Below are 20,276 nucleotides of genomic sequence, written 5' to 3'. Positions count from 1 at the left end.
ATTATTAAATTTATGATTTATGATTGTTCCTATATTAAATTTATGATTATTCTTATAATAAATAAAAATATAATTACAAAATTCATTACTCTTTATTAAATTAGTTTAAATTGTATAAAAATAATTAATAAAACCACTATAAAAATAATTATCATACGCAACACGCAGGTCCGCGGCTAGTAATTAGATAACAGCTATATTTTTATGATCACCAACTCAAAAAAGTGTTTTATATTAAATGGTGTCACGTTAGTTATTTGGTGTATGTTTGGATTGCATGTTTCCAACGTGCAATCTAGCGTTTGCACCTGTCATATTAGCTAGTATCAAATTTGTAGTGTCTATGTAGCTTTGATATATAGTGGGTTAAAAAAAAGGTTTGATCTGTAGAGAAGGAATATATTAGTAGTATATTACGCCTGGAGTAATAAATGGTTTGTTTTTGATAAGCAGGAATAACAAATTGTTATTTTTGGAGGGATGAGACGGACCAAGCCAAAGCGTCCTTTGACGTAAGTAGTGACGTTTACTCCATTCAGGTCTTCTTCTCTGTAAAACCTCAGCTTCCCTCTCCACTTTTCCTTCCAAATCTTCAACACTTTTGACACTGCAGCTCAGACTCAGCCACTGATCACAATTGTAACCAAAATGTCGAGCTCTCAGTGCTTTCAGAACGCACCAACCTTGAGCTCAACCTGTGGAGCAGGGACAGTCCAAGAGTTTGGAGGCCTTCAAACTTATGTCACTGGCTCTCCTCATTCTAAGCTTGCCATCCTTCTTCTTTCCGATGGTTTTGGTACCTATCTTCTTTTCTCTTACTTGGGTTCCTTTGTTTCTTTATGTGTTTTATATACATGATGTTTATGTACATGTTTGCATTCTTGATTCTCTAATTCAAAAGTTTTGGACCTGGGTTTTGATTAGTTTTGTGGAAGCTTTCCTTGCAAAGCGATTATAATTCCCAATAAACATTTTTAAAAAAAAAATTGGCCACCTGGGTTTGAATGATATCGTTGTTAATGAAGTAACAAAGAATATGACTTTGAATAGAATAAAACGATAAGAAAGAATATGTGATTGACCATGATTAGTAGTTGATAATCAATAGTCAACCCCAACAAAATTTGAGACCAAAGGCTTGCCTTTTGTTGTTGTTGTTGTGTAATGTGTGTGTGTCTGGAGGGTGGGGTGTGTGTGTGTTGGCGGGGGGGGGGGGGGTGGTTTCTTCAGTTTTCTTGGAGATAAAGTATAGCATTACAAATAGGGAATATGATCTCTCTTTATTAGACATAAATTTGATTATGTTCCTTGGAGCTATAATTCATTTTTTTATGTATCATCTTGTGGTGTTTTGCAGGTTATGAAGCACCAAATTTCAGGTATGATGATTTCTTTATTTTACTGGATCAAATATTTCAATTGCGCAATATAGAGGCAACTAGTTACATATAAAAGAAAACTGTCACTCAAACTAAGAGGATAGAGTTATGTGACAACATTCAATAGTTACATTGGATCATTAAAGCAAAAGAAAAACAACATATGTGATAGAAATGATTTTTAAAGGACGGCTTGCTGAGCTGCTACTTTTTTTCCCTTGGTTCTCTTAGAGATAAATCTTGCCTTCTCTAGGATTAAGGATTTTGAAGGAAATCCGCTTTTTGTGCAGCTATGATCCTTCTTTTCTTAATTTTCACAAAACTAGTACATGTAGAAAGAAATCAAACAGTAGAGAGAATATTTGGAGATTAGAAAGCTGGTATAGTAAGGTTACATCTACTTTTATAACACAACATAATCTCTATACAGAAAGAATTTCAAAACCAAATTTATAAAGAGTAATTCTCCGAGATAAAATCTTGCCTTCTATTGGATTAAGGAATTTAGGGATGAAGGAAATTCATTTTTGTGCAGCTATGATCCATGAAAAGGAAGAATGGAGAGTTTTCTCTTCTTAATTTTCACAAAACTAGTACATGTTCAAAGAAATCAAACAGTAGAGAGAATATCTAAAGAGTAGAAAGTAGAAACTGTATCTTGTTCATTCGGCTAGTATAGTAAGGTTACATCTCCTTTTATAATACAACATATTCTCCATACAAAAAGAATTTAAACTCAAAATCGATTGTACAAAGAGCGATTCTTAGAAAGTATTATGTGATTGCTTCCTTAGAATTTTCCAGTAGTAAAGGTGGTTGACTAGGACCAACTTTGGTATCATTCGAGTAATTACTTAGAGGTTATTTTGGAATTGCTTCCTTAGGAGGCTCCAACTAATGGTGGTTTATTAGGACCAGATTTGGTAACACTGAGTAATTGTGACCAGCCTAGATTCCTTGATTTCTACCAATACTTGTATTGTTAACTTCACAAATACCATTATCCAACAATTTTGTTCATCTGCCTAAGAAAGTCATTTAAAGGATGCGATGCAGCCACGCAGGATAATGATAATAACATGCAATCCTTAACATCATTGTTAATGAATTTGAAAAAAATAAAGAAAAAAGAAAAGAAAAAATAAGTGATATCAAGTCCAAGAATGTGGGAAACACGAAGCTTGTGGAAGGATTGAAATTTTTAGTTTGAGTGAAGAATGTGGCTGATGAATATTATGAAAATGACGATACCAAGGAAAGTGAATTCAATGGTTAGCTTATAAACTTTCGAACTCTGATTTCCAAGAAGGAAAATAAGGAAAATGAAATAGCAAGTATCCATAATGGGATTCATGTGGTTTGCCCGTAAGACATGATCACTGAATTTTGACATGTGACCCATAATATCCTTGAAGTCATGTTTTATGTATAACTGTTTTAATTTATCATTATTATTAATGGTAAATAGTTCATGTGCCTCACACGGGAAATTATATATGTATATGAAACAAAGGACAGAAGAGACCGGAATATTTCATGCCTCTTTCCAACAGCTATAGAGGCCAAAATTGGGCCATTTACATGTAATTGGCCTAAATTTAGGCATGTTTAGTTAGCTAATGGAACACAGCCAGGCAATCCAAGGGCCAAAGGAGCCTAAAGTTCTTTGAATTTCATGGAAATTATAACCTTGGAAAGAGGCTGGAGATAGTAACAGAAATAACTCTCCTCTTTTGCCCTTTATTTTAGAGTGTATAAATGCTCACGTGAGGTACAGATACTATTTACCATCAATAGTAATGGAAAATGTCAAGATTATCACTAAAGCACGATTACATGGATTTGTGTGTCAGACTTAAAAGTTCATAAGGTCTTTGTGTTTTACAGGCAAACCGCAAGGGAGTTTTCTGCATTTTCCATATTATAGATTTTAAGGGCTTGTAAAGTGAACTTGTTTCTAATTGTTGATTGTATATGCATCCTAAATATGTAGTGTTTTAATAAGTTCATCCTAAATATGAAGTGTTTTGATTACAAGTCTGAAACGCTATACTTAGTCCAGGGTATATAATGTTTTCTTCTTCTTTATTTTCTTCCGTCCTCAGCATTTATTTGATTTTTCTCATACTACTTTTTAGTCCTTCACATGTTAATGATATATATTTGCAATAAATTATCTAAACTTGAGCCAAATAATATCCAGTCCTCAATAGTTTGAATTAGTGGAAGCAAATGTTTTTCACATACTATGATTTATCATATTTTAGCTTCTACTAAGCACATAAATCCAAACTGCCATCAACCATGTCTTAGAGCTGTTTGTGTTCCATCAATTTTCTTATTCACCAGCCAAATTTACTCGTGTTCTAGATAAAACTAGATGTTAGTGTATTCAACTATCAGTTATTCCTAGCTATATGATATTAATAATATGCATTTCCTCTATGTGAAGGAAACTAGCTGACAAGGTTGCAGCAGCTGGCTTCTTTGTAGTAGTTCCTGATTTTTTCCATGGTGACCCTGTCATTGATTGGTTTGACCCTAAATTTGATCGAGACACCTGGATGAAAGCTCACAACACGGTTAGTTTCTTGCTTCTCAGTTGCGATCTTCAGGATGGGCATATGAAAAATTGTGCAAGAATCAAAAAAATAAGTAGGGCACATATCAAATTGTGTTTGATGTCCTAATTGACATACTATTACACGTCTATGCATTTTTTTTTTTAATACCAAAGTTGAAATTGAATGCTTTTTATCTGTAATGTATGACTTGAACTAACCTAATTCTGACTGCTTTGAGCTTAATTTGAATAAATATTCCTTTCTAGGAAAAAGGATTTGAAGATGCCAAACCTGTGATTGAAGCTTTGAAGAGTAAAGGATTCTCTGCCATAGGGGCTGCAGGTTTTTGTTGGGGAGGTAAGTGAGTTCCTTTCAATTTAAACTTTGATGAGGAACTTAATGCTTGAATTTTTTGAAAATTTCTTGGCATAGTAAACCTGGAGTGCTTCAGTTGCTAACATCTAGCTTGCGTGCATGTGTTTTAGCAATGGTATTGGTAAAATTAGCAAGTTCTACTGACCTTCAGGCTGCAGTCTTGTTGCATCCTGGACGGATCACAGAAGATGAAATCAATAGTAAGTCTTCCATTTGTCAAGCTCATGCTAAATATATGTTACAAGTTGCATGTTGTCTCAGATGTTCAGGTTTATTGTTTCAGATGTTAAGATTCCTATTTCAATATTGGGAGCTGAGATCGACCATTCTTCCCCACCTGAACGATTGAAGCAGTTTGGAAAGAAGTTGTCAGAAAAATCTGAGGTATGTCCTAAGAAAAAGTCATTCATTGATTCTCTATTCATGATTTTGAATTTTATAAATGTTAATGTTTTGTTCCAATTTAAGTCTTCTTTTTTTTTTCTTTTTCTTTTTTTTTAAAGTAATTTGCCATCATAGAATATTTCCAGCATTTAATAAAGCCTGGGTAAAACAACTGGAATTTCTTTCATGACTAGAAATTCATGGTCAGAAACACTTCTCTTGATAAGAGAGCATAATCTCTTCCAGCATAGTAAATCTTCTGGATAAAAGTTATAATTTCTTCTTCCTATAACAAAGAAGAGTGGTTTTTCTGCTTTGCATGTCAAAATTAACAATAATTCAGCTGCTTTTTTTAACCTCCTACTATGTATATCTTTCAGTTCGATAGCTTTGTGAAGATATATCCTGGTGTGGCTCATGGATGGACAGTAAGGTACAATGTTGAGGATGAGTCAGCCATCAAGAGTGCCGAAGAGGCCCATTTGGACATGTTAAACTGGTTTACCAAGTATGTCAAGTGAAAAATTGTTTATACATGAAAGAGAAATGTGAGGGTTGGAATAACGTAAGGTAATGTGGCTAGAAAACGGGAATTATCTATGTATTGTATGCAGAAATTAGTGTCTTTGTTTCACCTAAAAGCTTGTACTTTATTAGTATTGTTTGGTCTTTCTAGTGAAAAGAACCAAGATTTGAATCTCCATCTTTCACTTGTTGCAATAATTGAATTATCGAAAAAAGAGATTAGCACCCTTGTTTCAAAAATTTGGTAATAATGGGTAAATGAGTTTTATATACCCAACCCAATTATGCCCACTCCAAACCCACCCATTTGATACCCCTTGTTTAAACCTACCACTTAAGAATCTAATCAAAACCCATGAAAATACCAAAAAAAAAAAAAAAAACTCATACCAATATAAACAGATTGATATCCAAAAAATTATCCCAAACCCATCAAAATCACAAAATCCAAAGTTTGGGGAAATAGCAAATCATAAGAACAAATCTTAGGTCTGGTGTAGTGGCGTCAGCTCTAGAGACAACATGTGCGGCGGCGCCAGCGGCGAGGTGGAGCTTCGATGGTCAGAGGAGAGGAGGAGATGGAATGGGTTTAGCGTTGGAGGAGTCGTTCTTTAGGTCTAAATCTTGTATACGTGTTGGAGGATTTTGAGTTTAATTGAGATATAATCATGTGTGCTAGAGTGTATTGGCTTTGATTATAAAAAAAAAGTGTATTGGCATTTCACTTTAAATTTGATGTGACATTTATTTATTGGTGGCATAAATTAGCCCATTTACGCTAGCTCTGGACTGAAGGTTTACTCATATTTAATTGTTATTAATGAATGTTTTTCATTTAATGATATAATAAAAAAACTAATTACCTGAGATATATGTGACTCCATACTTTTACTTGTGGAAGAGTACTTTTTTTTTTCCCCCTTAAAGTTCATGCTTTCTTAAAATAGAAGTTTTTTTTAAGGAAATTCTTAAAATAGAAGTTATTGTGGCTGTAAGGACTCAATTTGTAACGACCCCAAAAATGGTATTGGGTTCGTACGTTAAGGGTCCAAACAATATAATTTGTAGAGCGTGGGCTAAAAGGCTAGGCCTTGGTCACCGGACAGTGGTTAGTCATGGTATTCATACAGAGGTGAACCATGTTTGTTCAAGAAGTCTTTCTCCTTGGCATGGCCTGGGAGGTTCTGGTTCTTAGCCTTTTTTCCCAGCCCTCTTTCTGGATTGCTTACTTCTCTTTTTATATTAGCCTTTACCCTTTCTCCAACGTTCACGTGTAGGTTCAGTTTTTCAGGGCTGATACTTGTCCCATCAGCCCATACCCAAAATGGTTGGGGGTGGTTGTAAAAACTGGAAAGCATTGCTCTGTCTGGTGCATAGTATTTAATTGCAGTAATGACAACCTTTCTTTTGTCCTTTGTCGCCATATTGTCCAGGGGTCCTTTCTCCATCAATGTGCAGGTGTTCAGCTTTTCCTTAAATTGTTCCTATATCGTACTTGCCCTTTCTTTCAGGAGCGCGTTGGGATGCCGAGAACAGAATCATCATCGGCTATATCTCTAGGCCATTTGGACTTTCACTGTATGTCCTCGGCTATATCCCTCCTCGGCTCGGGTCTTGAGCCCTAAAGCAAAGTGGGTCGAGGTCACAAGTTCTCTGGCCCCACAGTGGCAATTATGTTTCTTTTAATTATATTCAATGCTACCCTATAAATTTTTGTTAATAACTTTTTATTTAATCAATATTTTAAAATTTTCATTGTTAATCTTAATTAAGTTCTCCCTTTTTTTTTTTAGAGTTTTAACTTATGGCGTTCGCTCCTAATGATAGCTCTTTATCATCAGACCAAGACACCAATCAGTTTTTAATGTAGGCGGAGATTGAACCCCAAATCTCTTATACAACTATCGGAGACTTTACCAGTTGAGCTAACTGGAACCCACAAGTTCTCCCTTTTTTAATATGCACACAATTTTTTTTTTTTTCACACAAATTTTTTTTGATGAAATATGTACAACCATCAGAGACTTTACCAGTTGAGTTAACTGGAACCCACAAGTTCTCCCTTTTTTAATATGCACACAAAAATTTTTTTTGATGAAATATGCACACTAAAATTGGTAAAATAAGATGGTATTTACTACTTAGTCCATAAACTCATATTTTATGTATAAATTTTAATAAAACAAAAAAAAATTAAAATATATTTGTAAGGACCCAAACTTGAGTTCCTAGCCTAGTACGTGGACGGACTTTGGCCCAAGAGGCCCAAAATAATGAATTTGTAGAGGAATGGGTTAAAACACTGGGTTTTAGTTAATCAAACAACGTTATAGATAGGCTTGATGACAAAAAGATAACAATGGACTATTATGAAATGAAGAAAGAACATCCTCGGCGAAATTCGAGGACAATAGTTCTAATATAATGTTCTTAGAAAGTGTTACAAATTTGATTGTGGATTGCTACAATATTTCTTCTCTCCAATTTTCGATACCCTTCATTGTTCTTTTTCATCTTCTTTTATACTCTCACCCCTTTTCACCTCAACCGTCCACCTGTATGCTAGATGGTTAGGGCTGATACTTGTCCCATCAGTCCTTTTCATAAGTCTTAAAGTAGTAGCTGTAAGACTGAAATACATTGTTCAGGTATCACTTCTACATTAATGTGGCCAGGAGATTAGCTGTAGTGCATTTAATGCGGAGGCAGCAGCTTTCTCCCCAGATATTTTGGGGTTCATCCTTATCTCACATCTCTGCAGTGCTTGTCCACCCCAAACGAATTTCAAGGATTGTCATCTCTACTATCAATCCATTTTCTAGGACCTCGGCCGAGCTTGGCTGAGGAAGTTTTCATCCTCGGCACACTTTCCGGGGCCTTTAGGACCAAACCCCACCTTTTATTCATCAATGCAATTTCCTTTGACAAAGACATCTCATCCTCGGGCGGATCTTTGTTCTCGACTTGGGCCACAAGCCCAACATATGAATAAATAATGCACTTTTGGGCCCAAGGACCCTACAATATTTATAGATGAGATAATTATTAATATCTTATTATCTTGAAATGTAAACAATCTAATAGTAAATTTTTCATAATATACTGTCAATATATAAAAAGTTATTGACTAGCATACTATTATAAATAAAAAAAATTTAAAAAAAGAAACTGATGTAATTTTAATATATATATATATATATATATATATGTAAGAACTGAATTTGTCAGCCTAAGCCCACTTAGAATAGTAGTGCCTTGTATTTTAATCCAAACCCAAACAATAGAATTGTTTTGTGTAGACGTGGGAGGACAACTACGATATAGTTGCAAGCTAAGCTTAGGGCTAGTGAAGTGGTGCCCAAATAAGGAAGAACGAACTCAGTCACTTCCGAGGAAGAGTTCTTATTTAGGTCTTACACTAGTTTTTATCAAGCAATACATTGTTCGCTTTTCTATTTCTTACTTTCTTCCCTAAAAATCTCTCCTCTTTACTGTGGAGCTCCTTCCCTCTTATATATCCCCCTTCTTTGCATCCTAACCCTCCACTTGTATGCCTCAAGGCTCTTCTCAGGATACTTATCCCATCATGTCTCAGTTGAAGGTGGTAGAAAGGGTTGCTAGCTGTGAAAATATTATTCAGGGTTCACTTCCCCATCAATGCAGTTGATAAGGTTGTTACAAAACATTTAATGTGGGGGTGGAAGGTATACCCTTTCAGGAAGCTTCCTTCCACCGTGCTGATCCTTTCCTATAACTCCATTTCTCTTAGTTAGGTGCTCATAAGATGTTATGTCTCTTCCCCATCCTCTTCTTGGGTTAACCAACTCCTCGGGTCAGATGCGCTTTTATAAATGAGTTGGTGCATGATACCCCACCTCTTATTCTTCTTGGTCCTCAGACACCCCGCAATATATATATATATATATATATATTCATTCCATCTCAAGGATTAAGTTTTTTTCATTATTTTATTTATTTTTTTTGTTGAGAAAGAACACTTTAATTTTATTTAAGGAATAGTCGAATTATCTTGAATTACAGTAGAAAAGTGTGAAGGAACATCTTCTATCTATACTGAAAACTTGCTAACATGTCTCACATGTTTAGCACTGTTATGGGTGGCACTGTTACTCTATCTCTTAGCATGGCTAAATTGCACATATTCAAATTAACTAACTAACAATATAAATTGGCCCACTGTAATCTCAATAATTAAGTTGGCCCAGAAAAACTCCAAAAATATAAATAATCAAGTAATCAACTAGTTTGACCTATGGTCATACACTCATACTCTTGAAAAAGAAAAAAAATGACGGAATGTTTTTTAGTTAATGAATGGTTAATCTCAGGTGTTGCTTAGTGTTAAAGGTGTTAACTACCTTAAGAAATATTATTAATTTGTCTATGGACCACCAAAAACTCGAGATTCTTAAAATATATATATATATATCTCTCTCTCTGTCTTAAGATTCTCAATAATATCCGCAATATCAACTCGTCACCTATATTAGTCTTGGTTAATCCCTTCTTTTGCAATATTGATGAGGTCAACCATTTGTCACCTATGCCAGTTAATCCCATATTTTCAAGTTTAATTTAGAGTAATGCTATATACAAAAAAAAAAAAGATAAAATTTTTCACTATTGAAATGGCAAAATTTTATTGATTCTTATATAGACTCACTACTGTCCGTTTGGATACATCTTATTTTGCTGAAAACTGAAAACACTGTAGCAAAATAATTTTTAAATGTGTGAATAATGCTGTGAGACCCATTTTAAATATATTTTTTTGAATAAAGTGGTTGTGGGTCCCATGAATAGTGCGTGAATAGTAACTTTGTGTGTATGAATAGTAACTTTGTCTCTACCCAAAAACGCATGCATAAGAAAAGAAAAAAAAGAAAAAGGAAAACGTCAGACGCAGATGCGCTGGCTTTTTCAGTTGGATCCAAATAGTCACTAAATTCATTTTTTAACCTCACGCTACCAACCTAACATATTAGCAGGTATCAAATTTGTCAGTGTCTATACAGCTTTGACTTGTCATATTAGAGCATCCACAGCAGTGGAGTTAATTTTTTAGCTTTTTACCTACACAAAAAGTCACTTTATCTATTTTACCTTCTCACATCCTACAGCAGTGAAGCTATTTTAGCTTTTAACACAATAAAATAATATAAACATTACAATAAAATAATATTTCATTCAACCACCAACACACCACCACAACCATCATCAAACCCACAAAAATCACTGCACAACCACAACCCTTCCGTGCCCATCAAAACCAGTGAAGAAGAACAAAAAAAGAAAGCAGAAAAATCAACACAGCCAAACCGAAACACAAGCACAACCCGATCCCAACCGTCCGATCTGGACTTTGATCGGAGTTCTTTTTATATGTCCGGAGGTGATGATCAAATGGGCCACGGCCCAGCCCAGCCCAGATCCATACCAGTACGCCAAGTTCAGTTCGTCAATGGCGATAATCGTGGTGGTGCTAATTGCTACTCTTTTCTTCATGGGCTTTTTCTCAATCTTTATCCGCCACTGCTCTCAGGGCCCAGCCGATTTGAACAACGTCCGAATGAGAGGCCTCTCTCGACGTGCGGCCGTGGCTGGGCTCGTGCAGATCGACGATGGATTTGTGGAGGAAGTGTTGATGGCCATTTTGGAAGTCCAAGTGGAAAGGAGAAGCCCAGTAATGCGGGCAGAAAAGAATTGGTAAATGGATAGAAAACCCATTAAGCCCAAGTGGCAGGAATAATGGATCACAGGCCCATGAGATAAACAAATGGGCCTTGAGGGGGTAAATGGGCTTAAGGAGCCCGGAAAGAGAGAAATAAGCAAATCATAGGCAGTATATGATGTGGAAATGTGAGAATGGGCCACGACAGGCCCAAAGTAATGAAAGCAAAGAAAGTAAGGAGTTGATGGCAAGCCCATGAACCCCAATGATGATGGATAATGTAATTAGGTCGGGGAAGTCCAAAGAACTCAGTAAAAGCCCATGGGAATACAAAGTTAAGAAAATGGCCAAGGAAAGCAAATGGGCCAGGGACGCCCAAGAGAAAACAAATGGGACACAGAAGCCCACCAGTGATGTAATAAAAGAACCAATGGCCGTATTGGGCGATTGGGAGAAGAATAAACGGCAGGCCCAAAGAGGCCCAGCAGGATTGAGGCAAACAACTTCGCAGTAGGAATGATAAAATGACATGGCAGGAGATGGTAGCAGAAAAAAGGGTGGGCTGAAGAAAGGCAAAGCCCACCATTAAGCAAGGCCCAGCCCCTAAGTGGGGCAAGTCATAAAAGAAAGGGGAACCAGAAAATAGTAAAAAACAGACGGCAGACTATGCAAGTCAACCACGGCAAACGCATAAGCAATAGGTAAATTTTGGACATACATGGAAGAGAGGCACGTGCAAGGCCTAGACCTTACTAGCCTATACCTAGCCAATATAGGACACGGTGAGGTCATGGGTCAGAGGTAAGAAGGCATGGTTTAGCGATGGGGAGAGGAGAAAAACCTATTTTGAGGTTCCTGCTTGGGCTCTTTTGGGAGAAGTGTCCTGCTGCAATGACATACCACCTAAAAGAAGCAAAAACTGAGTTGGAACCACTAGGTGCATGCCATGAGAGATAGGGAGAGAGAAGGCACCCATACCATAGCAGGGAAGGGTGCCATGGCAGACAAACAAACAAAAATAGTTTTCTTTCGTCTAGTGATGAGGAGTGACACACAGACGGACCAGTGGTGGTCGGCAAGTATACCTAGACTAGACAAAGGTGGTTAAGGGCTAAAATAGTAAAACTCAGTCACGATAGACACTATAAAAAGAGACCCTTGCTGTGTACAGGGAAGAAGACACCAACACCACGACATAGGAGTTTAAAAACCAGGAAATAGAAAACAAGTATTAAGAAAAAAAGATAAGAAAGGGGAGTATTAGAAGAGAATGAAAGAAAAAGATAGAGAATTAGAGCGGCAGACATGCACCAATAGGTTGATTCCCTCTCTTCCTCTCAAAGTCCTACTCTCTGCCAGAAACAAAGAGTTCCCTTATGCACCAACCATTCAGGTCATTTTCCCTTAAAGTTATTAATTTCCATAGTAGGATTTCCTTGGGAGATTATTCACTTTGAGAAGAGACGTTCTTCCCTCTCTTGTTTTAATCCTGCGGATCAGATTTAATCTGATTTCTTTATTCTTTTGATTAACCCATAGACTACCCATTTATTCCCTTACTTTCTTTATAAAAGTAATTATTATTAAACTGTGATTATCTTTTCTTGATTAGGGATTATCTTTTCACTTTAATTAAGAAGTCAAAGTACTTTCTTTTATCTTATTATTATCATATCTGTTTGCCACGACGCATCTAAAACAGCTTTGCCCGCCGTAAGCACACTCTTGGCGAACGAGGCATAGTTTGCGCACAAGTCGGACCAAATTGAGTTGCAGTTGGACCGGTCTCAACTCCCTTACTCAGAATATTTGGGCCCAGTACCACAGGAGGCAGCCCAGTCCAATATAACCAAAAAGGCCCACTACAGGAAGAAAGAAGGGTTTGGAGGAAGAAAGAAGAGATGGAGAGGCAGTGAGGAGAGAGAGACGGAGAAAGGAGAATGAAAGAATAAAAAATAAAAAAAGTAGTGTGAACACAGAATAAAAAATTAATTTTCTTTTTAGCTTTCAGCTACAGTGCACATCTATTTATTGATGTGCACTGTAGCAAAAAGGTAAAAATTTTTAAGTATAACTCCACTGCTGCAGCCCTCTTTTTTGTGTTTTGGTGTAGCTAAAATAGCAATATAGCTATTTAGCTACACTGCTGCAAATGCTTTTAGAAGGTATCAAATTTGTAGTGTCTATATAGCTTTGATATATAATGGGTTAAAAAAAGGTTTGATCTGTAGAGAAGGAATATATTAGTAGTATATTAAGCCTAGAATAATAAATGAGATAATTACACTTTACCCACCTGTGGTTTGCCTCTAATTTGACTTGTCTATCCGTGGTTTCAATTTTGACACTTTACCCGCCTGTGATTCTCTCCATTATTAATCCGTAACCCATCTCTGTTAAAATTAAGGGTAAAGAGGTATTTTTGCTCAAGTTTTATGTCTCTCTCCTCCCAAAACAAAAAATAGCACAAAAATGCAAGAGAAAAAAAGATCAAAAAGTGGTATTTGTCTCTCTCTCCATTCACACAAATCTTGAACATGAAGAACATACTCCCCAAAAAAAAAAAAAAACCCAGATCAACCTATACAAGATCACTGACTTAATGAAACATCTTCGAAAAATCATTAAGCTATAAGATTAGAACCCAATTTTCATGGAGGGACAAGGAACTGATTCAGCTTTAGTCACTACTTTTTGGCTCTTTCGAACCTTCAGATCAAAATCTCTCAGCTCCTCCAAGAAACAGCTCTCAGTTTCGGCTTCGGCTTCTCTACAAGCTTTGGTATTCGATTGCGACGGCATGATCCTCAAGTTCAAGCACTTGCACCGCCAGGCCTACAACGATGCCTTCACTCATTTCAATGTCCGTTGCCCTTCTTCTTCTGATGAATCACAACAGCCTCTCAATTGGGGCATCGATTTCTACGACCAGCCCCAGAATCGCATTGGAGAGATTTTTTTTGGACCCCTGGTCCTTTTACCATGGTGTTAGTTTTTGTTATTATTGAAATTTAATTTATGTGTTAGTTTTTGTTATTATTGAAATTTAATTTATATTTAGATTTCAAATTTTGGGTTTTTATAGAGTTAAGTTGTAAGATTAGAACCCAATTTTCATGGAGGGACAAGGAACTAATTCAGCTTCAGTGGCGTCTTTGGCCAACTGGAGAAATTTTTTGATCTTCTTTCTCTTGCATTTTTGTGCTACTTTTTGTTTTGGGAGGAGAGAGACATAAAAATTGAGCAAAAATACCTATTTATCCTTAATTTTAACAGAAGTAGGTTACGGATTAGTAACGGAAGGAATCACAGATGGGTAAAGTGTTAAAATTGAAATCACAAATAGACAAGTTAAATTATAGGTAAACCACATATGAGTAAAGTGTAATTATCCCATAATAAATGGTTTCTTTTTGATAAGCAGGAATAACAAATTGTTATTTTTGGAGGGATGAGACGGACCAAGCCAAAGCGTCCTTTGACGTAAGTAGTGACGTGTTTGCCAAAGCGTCCTTTGACGTAAGTAGTGACGTTTACTCCATTCATGTCTTCTTCTCTTTAAAACCTCAGCTTCCCTCTCCACTTTTCCTTCCAAATCTTCAACACTTTTGACGCTGCAGCTCAGACTCAGCCACTGATCACAATTGTAACCAAAATGTCGAGCTCTCAGTGCTTTCAGAACGCACCAACCTTGAGCTCAACCTGTGGAGCAGGGACAGTCCAAGAGTTTGGAGGCCTTCAAACTTATGTCACTGGCTCTCCTCATTCTAAGCTTGCCATCCTTCTTCTTTCCGATGGTTTTGGTACCTATCTTCTTTTCTCTTACTTGGGTTCCTTTGTTTCTTTATGTGTTTTATATACATGATGTTTATGTACATGTTTGCATTCTTGATTCTCTAATTCAAAAGTTTTGGACCTGGGTTTTGATTAGTTTTGTGGAAGCTTTCCTTGCAAAGCGATTATAATTCCCAATAAACATTTTTAAAAAAAAAATTGGCCACCTGGGTTTGAATGATATCGTTGTTAATGAAGTAACAAAGAATATGACTTTGAATAGAATAAAACGATAAGAAAGAATATGTGATTGACCATGATTAGTAGTTGATAATCAATAGTCAACCCCAACAAAATTTGAGACCAAAGGCTTGCCTTTTGTTGTTGTTGTTGTGTAATGTGTGTGTGTGTGTGGGGGTGGGGGGGGGGGGGTGGGTTTCTTCAGTTTTCTTGGAGATAAAGTATAGCATTACAAATAAGGAATATGATCTATCTTTATTAGACATAAATTTGATTATGTTCCTTGGAGCTATAATTCATTTTTTTTATGTATCATCTTGTGGTGTTTTGCAGGCTATGAAGCACCAAATTTCAGGTATGATGATTTCTTTATTTTACTGGATCAAATATTTCAATTGCGCTATATAGAGGCAACTAGTTACATATAAAAGAAAACTGTCACTCAAACTAAGAGGATAGAGTTATGTGACAACATTCAATAGTTACATTGGATCATTAAAGCAAAAGAAAAACAACTTAGGTGATAGAAATGATTTTTAAAGGACGGCTTGCTGAGCTGCTATTTTTTTTTCCCTTGGTTCTCTTAGAGATAAATCTTTCCTTCTCTAGGATTAAGGATTTTGAAGGAAATCTGCTTTTTTGCAGCTATGATCCTTCTTTTCTTAATTTTCACAAAATTAGTACATGTAGAAAGAAATCAAACAGTAAAGAGAACATTTGGAGATTAGAAAGCTAGTATAGCAAGGTTACCTCTCCTTTTATAACACAACATAATCTCTATACAAAACGAATTTCAAATTTCAAAACCAAATTTATAAAGAGTGATTCTCCGAGATAAAATCTTGCCTTCTATTGGATTAAGGACGAACGGAGAGTTTTCTCTTCTTAATTTTCACAAAACTAGTACATGTTCAAAGAAATCAAACATTAGAGAGAATATTTGGAGAGTAGAAAGTAGAAACTGTATCTTGTTCATTCGGCTAGTATAGTAAGGTTACATCTCCTTTTATTATACCACATATTCTCCATACAAAAAGAATTTAAATTCAAAATCGATTGTACAAAGAGTGATTCTTAGAAAGTATTATGTGATTGCTTCCTTAGAATTTTCCAATAGTAAAGGTAGTTGACTAGGACCAACTTTGGTATGATTTGAGTAATTGCTTAGAGATTATTTTGGAATTGCTTCCTTAGGAGGCTCCAACTAATGGTGGTTTATTAGGACCAGATTTGGTAACACTGAGTAATTGTGACCGGCCTAGATTTTCCTTGATTTCTGCCAATACATATATTGTTAACTTCACAAAGATCATTATCCAACAATTTTGTTCACCTGCCTAAGAAAGTCTTTTAAAGGATGTGATGCAGCCACGCAGGATAATGATAATAACATGAAATCCTTAACATCATTGTTAATGAATTTGAAAAAAATAAAGAAAAAAGAAAATAAAAAATAAGTGATATCAAGTCCAAGAATGTGGGAAACACGAAGCTCGTGGAAGGATTGAAATTTTTAGTTTGAGTGAAGATTGTGGCTGATGAATATTATGAGAACAACGATATCAAGGAGAGTGAATTCAATGGTTAGCTTATAAACTTTCAAACTCTGATTTCCAAGAAAGAAAATGAAATAGCAAGTATCCATAAGGGGATTCATGGGGTTTGCCCGTAAGACATGATCACTGAATTTTGACATGTGGCCCATTACATCCTTGAAGTCATGTTTTAGGTATAACTGTTTCAATTTATCATTATCATTAAAGGTAAATTGTTCTACCTTTTTCAGTAAAAAAAAAAAAAAAAATAGAGGTAAATAGTACATGTGCCTTGCATGGGCAATTATATATGTATATGAAATAGGGGACAAAAGAGACAAGAATATTTCATGCCTCTTTCCAACAGCTATAAAGGCCAAAATTGGGCCATTTACATGTAATTGGCCTAAATTCTGGCATGTTTAGTTAGCTAATGGAACACAACCAGGCAATCCAAGGGCCAAAGGGACCTAAAGTTCTTTGAATTTCATGGAAATTATAGCCTTTGGAAAGAGGTTGGAGATAGTAACAAAAATGACTCTCCTCTTTTGCCCTTCATTTCAGAGTGTGTAAATGCCCACGTGAGGTACAGATACTATTTACCATCAATAGTAATGGAAAAAGTCACGATCATCACTAAAGCAAGATTACATGGATTTGTGTGTCAAACATAAAAGTTCATGAGGTCTTTGTGTTTTACAGGCAAACCGCGAGGGGGTTTTCTGCATTTTCCACATTATAGATTTTAAGGGCTTGTAAAGTGAACTTGTTTCTAATTGTTGATTGTCTATGCATCCTAAATATGCAGTGTTTTCATAAGTTCATCCTAATTATGAAGTGTTCTGGTCACAAGTCCGAAACGCTATACTTAGTCTAGGGTATATAATGTTTTCTTCTTCTTCTTTATTTTCTTCTGTCCTCACCATTTATTTGATTTTTCTTATGCTGCTTTTTAGTCCTTCAAATGTTAATGAAATATATTTGCAATAAATTATCTAAACTTGAGCCAAATAATATCCAGTCCTCAATAGTTCAAATTAGTGGAAGCAAATGTTTTTCAGATACTATGATTTATCATATTTTAACTTTTACTAAGCACATAGATCCAAACTGCCATCAACCATGTCTTAGAGCTTTTTATGTTCCATCAATTTTGTTATTCACCAACCAAATTTACTTTTATGTTCTAGATAAACTAGATGTAAGTGCATTCAAATATCAGTTATTCCTAGCTATATGATATTAATAATATGCATTGCTTCTATATGAAGGAAACTAGCTGACAAGGTTGCAGCAGCTGGCTTCTTTGTGGTAGTTCCTGATTTTTTGCATGGTGACTCTGTCACTGATCTTAGTGACCCTAAATTTGATCAAGACACCTGGATGAAAGCTCACAACACAGTTAGTTTCTTGCTTCTCAGTTGCGATCTTCAGGATGGGCATATGAAAAATTGTGCAAGAATCAAGAAAATAAGCAGGGCACATATCAAATTGTGTTTGATGTCCTAATTGACATACTATTACACATCTATGCATTTTTTTTAAAAAGCCAAAGTTGAAATTGAATGCTTTTTATCTGTAATGTATGACTTGAACTGACCTAATTCTGACTGCTTTGAGCTTAATTTGAATAAATTTTCCTTTCTAGGAAAAAGGATTTGAAGATGCCAAACCTGTGATTGAAGCTTTGAAGAGTAAAGGATTCTCTGCCATAGGGGCTGCAGGTTTTTGTTGGGGAGGTAAGTGATGTGATTTCAATTTCAACTTTGATGAGGAACTTAATGCTTGAATTTTTTGAAAATTTCTTGGCACAGTAAACCTGGAGTGCTTCAGTTGCTAACATCTAGTTTGTGTGCATGTGTTTCAGCAATGGTATTGGTCAAATTAGCAAGTTCTACTGACCTTCAGGCTGCGGTCTTGTTGCATCCTGGACGGATCACAGAAGATGAAATCAATAGTAAGCCTTCCATTTTTCAAGCTCATGCTAAATATTTGTTACAGGTAGCATGTTGTCTTAGATGTTCAGGTTCATTATTTCAGATGTTAAGATTCCTATTTCAATATTGGGAGCTGAGATCGACCATTCTTCCCCACCTGAACAATTGAAACAATTTGGAAAGAAGTTGTCAGAAAAATCTGAGGTATGTCCTAAGAAAAAGTCATTCATTGATATTTTGAATTTTATAAATGTTAATGTTTTGTTCCAATTTAAGTCTTTTTTTTTTTTTTGAAGTAATTTTCCATCATAGTATATTTCCAGCATTTAATGAAGCCTGGGTAAAAATACTGGAATTTCTTTCATGACTAGAAATTCATGGTCAGAAACATTTCTCTTGATAAGAGAGCATAATCTCTTCCAGCATAGTAAATCTTCTGGCTAAAAGTTATTATTTCTTCTTCCTATAACAAAGAAGAGTGATTTTTCTGCTTTGCATATCAAAATTAACAATAATTCAGCTTCTTTTTTAAACCTCCTACTATTTATATCTTTCAGTTTGATAGCTTTGTGAAGATATATCCTGGTGTGGCTCATGGATGGACAGTGAGGTACAATGTTGACGATGAGTCAGCTGTCAAGAGTGCTGAAGAGGCCCATTTGGACATGTTAAATTGGTTTACCAAGTATGTCAAGTGAAAATTTGTTTATACATGAAAGAGAAATGTGAGGGTTGAAATAACGTAAGGTAATGTGGCTAGAAGACGGGTAATTATCTATGTATTATATGCAGAAATTAGTGTCTTTGTTTCACCTAAAAGCTTGTACTTTAGTAGTATTGTTTGGTCTTTCTAGTGAAAAGAACCAAGATTTGAATCCCCCTCTGTCACTTGTTGCAATAATTGGCTTATCAAAAAAAAAAAAGATTAGCACCCTTGTTTCAGAAATTTGGTAATAATTACTTATGGCTGATTATTTTACTTACGATATCATTTTGTACTAGCACCATTTAGAATATTAATTAAAATTGTCTGAATTAAGAGGTCAATTCTCTCTTTGGCCATTTGGCTATATCTTCACTTGAGCAGGATATCTTCTGTTAAAGTATGAGACTTTATAATATTATTTATTATTCCCTCTCTAACCGGACATTTCTAGGCAAAAAATCTGCTTTAATGGTGATCCTACGTGAGATTAGAGTTTCTCAATAAATATGTCATACGAAGAATCACAATATTGTTGGGTGCACTGCACCATGGGTCCAGCCCACTTGTAATAGACATGCTCATTTAATGAGCTTGGATAGAGGAAACACCTTTCTATGATTGAGTCTGCATGATGTAGCAATGTTATCTTCGTTTTTATAAAAGTTACAAGTTTCTTATTAAAAAAAATGAGCTTGTCTTTCATCACTCTTAACTTTTCTTAATCATGTACAAAAGTCAACATGATTATTGGGTTGGTTGGCTTAGGCGTGTTGGACACGCTAAGGAGAAAAAGAGAAAAGAAATGGGCTGATGCATTAAGGCTATTCGACCTAAGGGAGAGTCGAAGAAAAATGAAATTGGCTGAAGCAAAGTCAAGGCAAGTGGGATGTATTTATTGTGAATTGATATCAAGAGTGTGAAAGGAAGAAAAGAAGGAAAAGATGATGAAATAAAAGGGGAGGCCATTCTGCCGGTGAGTAAGAGAAGTCCCAGAGAATGAGACTGAGGACAGTGTAGTCTTGAAGAACTTTGTGAGGGAGAGCAAGCAAAAGGGAAGAGAAAAATATTGAAAGCAAGAGAAAATTGTGAGAGATACACAGTGAGGATTAAATCCTAGATCTCTTATTTAACCATCAGAGACTTTACTAATTGAGCACAAGCTACT

At 35.7% G+C, this 20,276-nt stretch overlaps 1 protein-coding gene across 3 annotated transcripts; it reads left to right on the top strand.

Annotated features, from left to right (window-relative positions):
• Positions 1 to 452: 452 nt before the first annotated feature.
• Positions 453 to 19,388, top strand: LOC126689279 (endo-1,3;1,4-beta-D-glucanase-like). Of its 3 annotated transcripts, none has more exons than XM_050384425.1 (7): positions 453 to 796; positions 1,358 to 1,379; positions 3,832 to 3,961; positions 4,210 to 4,300; positions 4,429 to 4,518; positions 4,602 to 4,702; positions 5,083 to 5,405. In XM_050384425.1, exons 1-7 carry the CDS (start codon positions 649 to 651, stop codon positions 5,221 to 5,223), a joined length of 723 nt encoding a protein of 240 aa, XP_050240382.1. In that variant the 5' UTR covers positions 453 to 648; the 3' UTR covers positions 5,224 to 5,405. The 3 variants fall into 3 exon arrangements, with proteins under 3 accessions (XP_050240382.1, XP_050240381.1, XP_050240380.1); XM_050384424.1 differs by lacking the exons at positions 1,358 to 1,379; positions 3,832 to 3,961; positions 4,210 to 4,300; ... (1 more) ...; positions 4,602 to 4,702; positions 5,083 to 5,405 and adding exons at positions 15,267 to 15,288; positions 17,740 to 17,869; positions 18,117 to 18,207; ... (1 more) ...; positions 18,509 to 18,609; positions 18,963 to 19,388 and having other exon boundaries at positions 471 to 796; XM_050384423.1 differs by lacking the exons at positions 453 to 796; positions 1,358 to 1,379; positions 3,832 to 3,961; ... (2 more) ...; positions 4,602 to 4,702; positions 5,083 to 5,405 and adding exons at positions 14,483 to 14,722; positions 15,267 to 15,288; positions 17,740 to 17,869; ... (2 more) ...; positions 18,509 to 18,609; positions 18,963 to 19,388.
• Positions 19,389 to 20,276: the final 888 nt, after the last annotated feature.

The sequence above is a fragment of the Quercus robur genome, chromosome 6 (assembly GCF_932294415.1).
Source record: "Quercus robur chromosome 6, dhQueRobu3.1, whole genome shotgun sequence".
In the NCBI taxonomy this organism is placed as follows: Eukaryota; Viridiplantae; Streptophyta; class Magnoliopsida; order Fagales; family Fagaceae; genus Quercus; species Quercus robur.
This window is presented reverse-complemented; position numbering and strand designations above follow the sequence as displayed.

What these genes read in the sequence shown, in the direction of transcription:
- LOC126689279 (XM_050384424.1), top strand. Translation starts at nt 649, where the DNA reads ATGTCGAGCTCTCAGTGCTTTCAGAACGCACCAACCTTGAGCTCAACC. An exon ending in GGATGAAAGCTCACAACACA is followed by an intron (nt 17,870 to 18,116) that starts GTTAGTTTCTTG and finishes TTTCCTTTCTAG; the next exon opens with GAAAAAGGATTTGAAGATGC. An exon ending in TGCAGGTTTTTGTTGGGGAG is followed by an intron (nt 18,208 to 18,335) that starts GTAAGTGATGTG and finishes CATGTGTTTCAG; the next exon opens with CAATGGTATTGGTCAAATTA.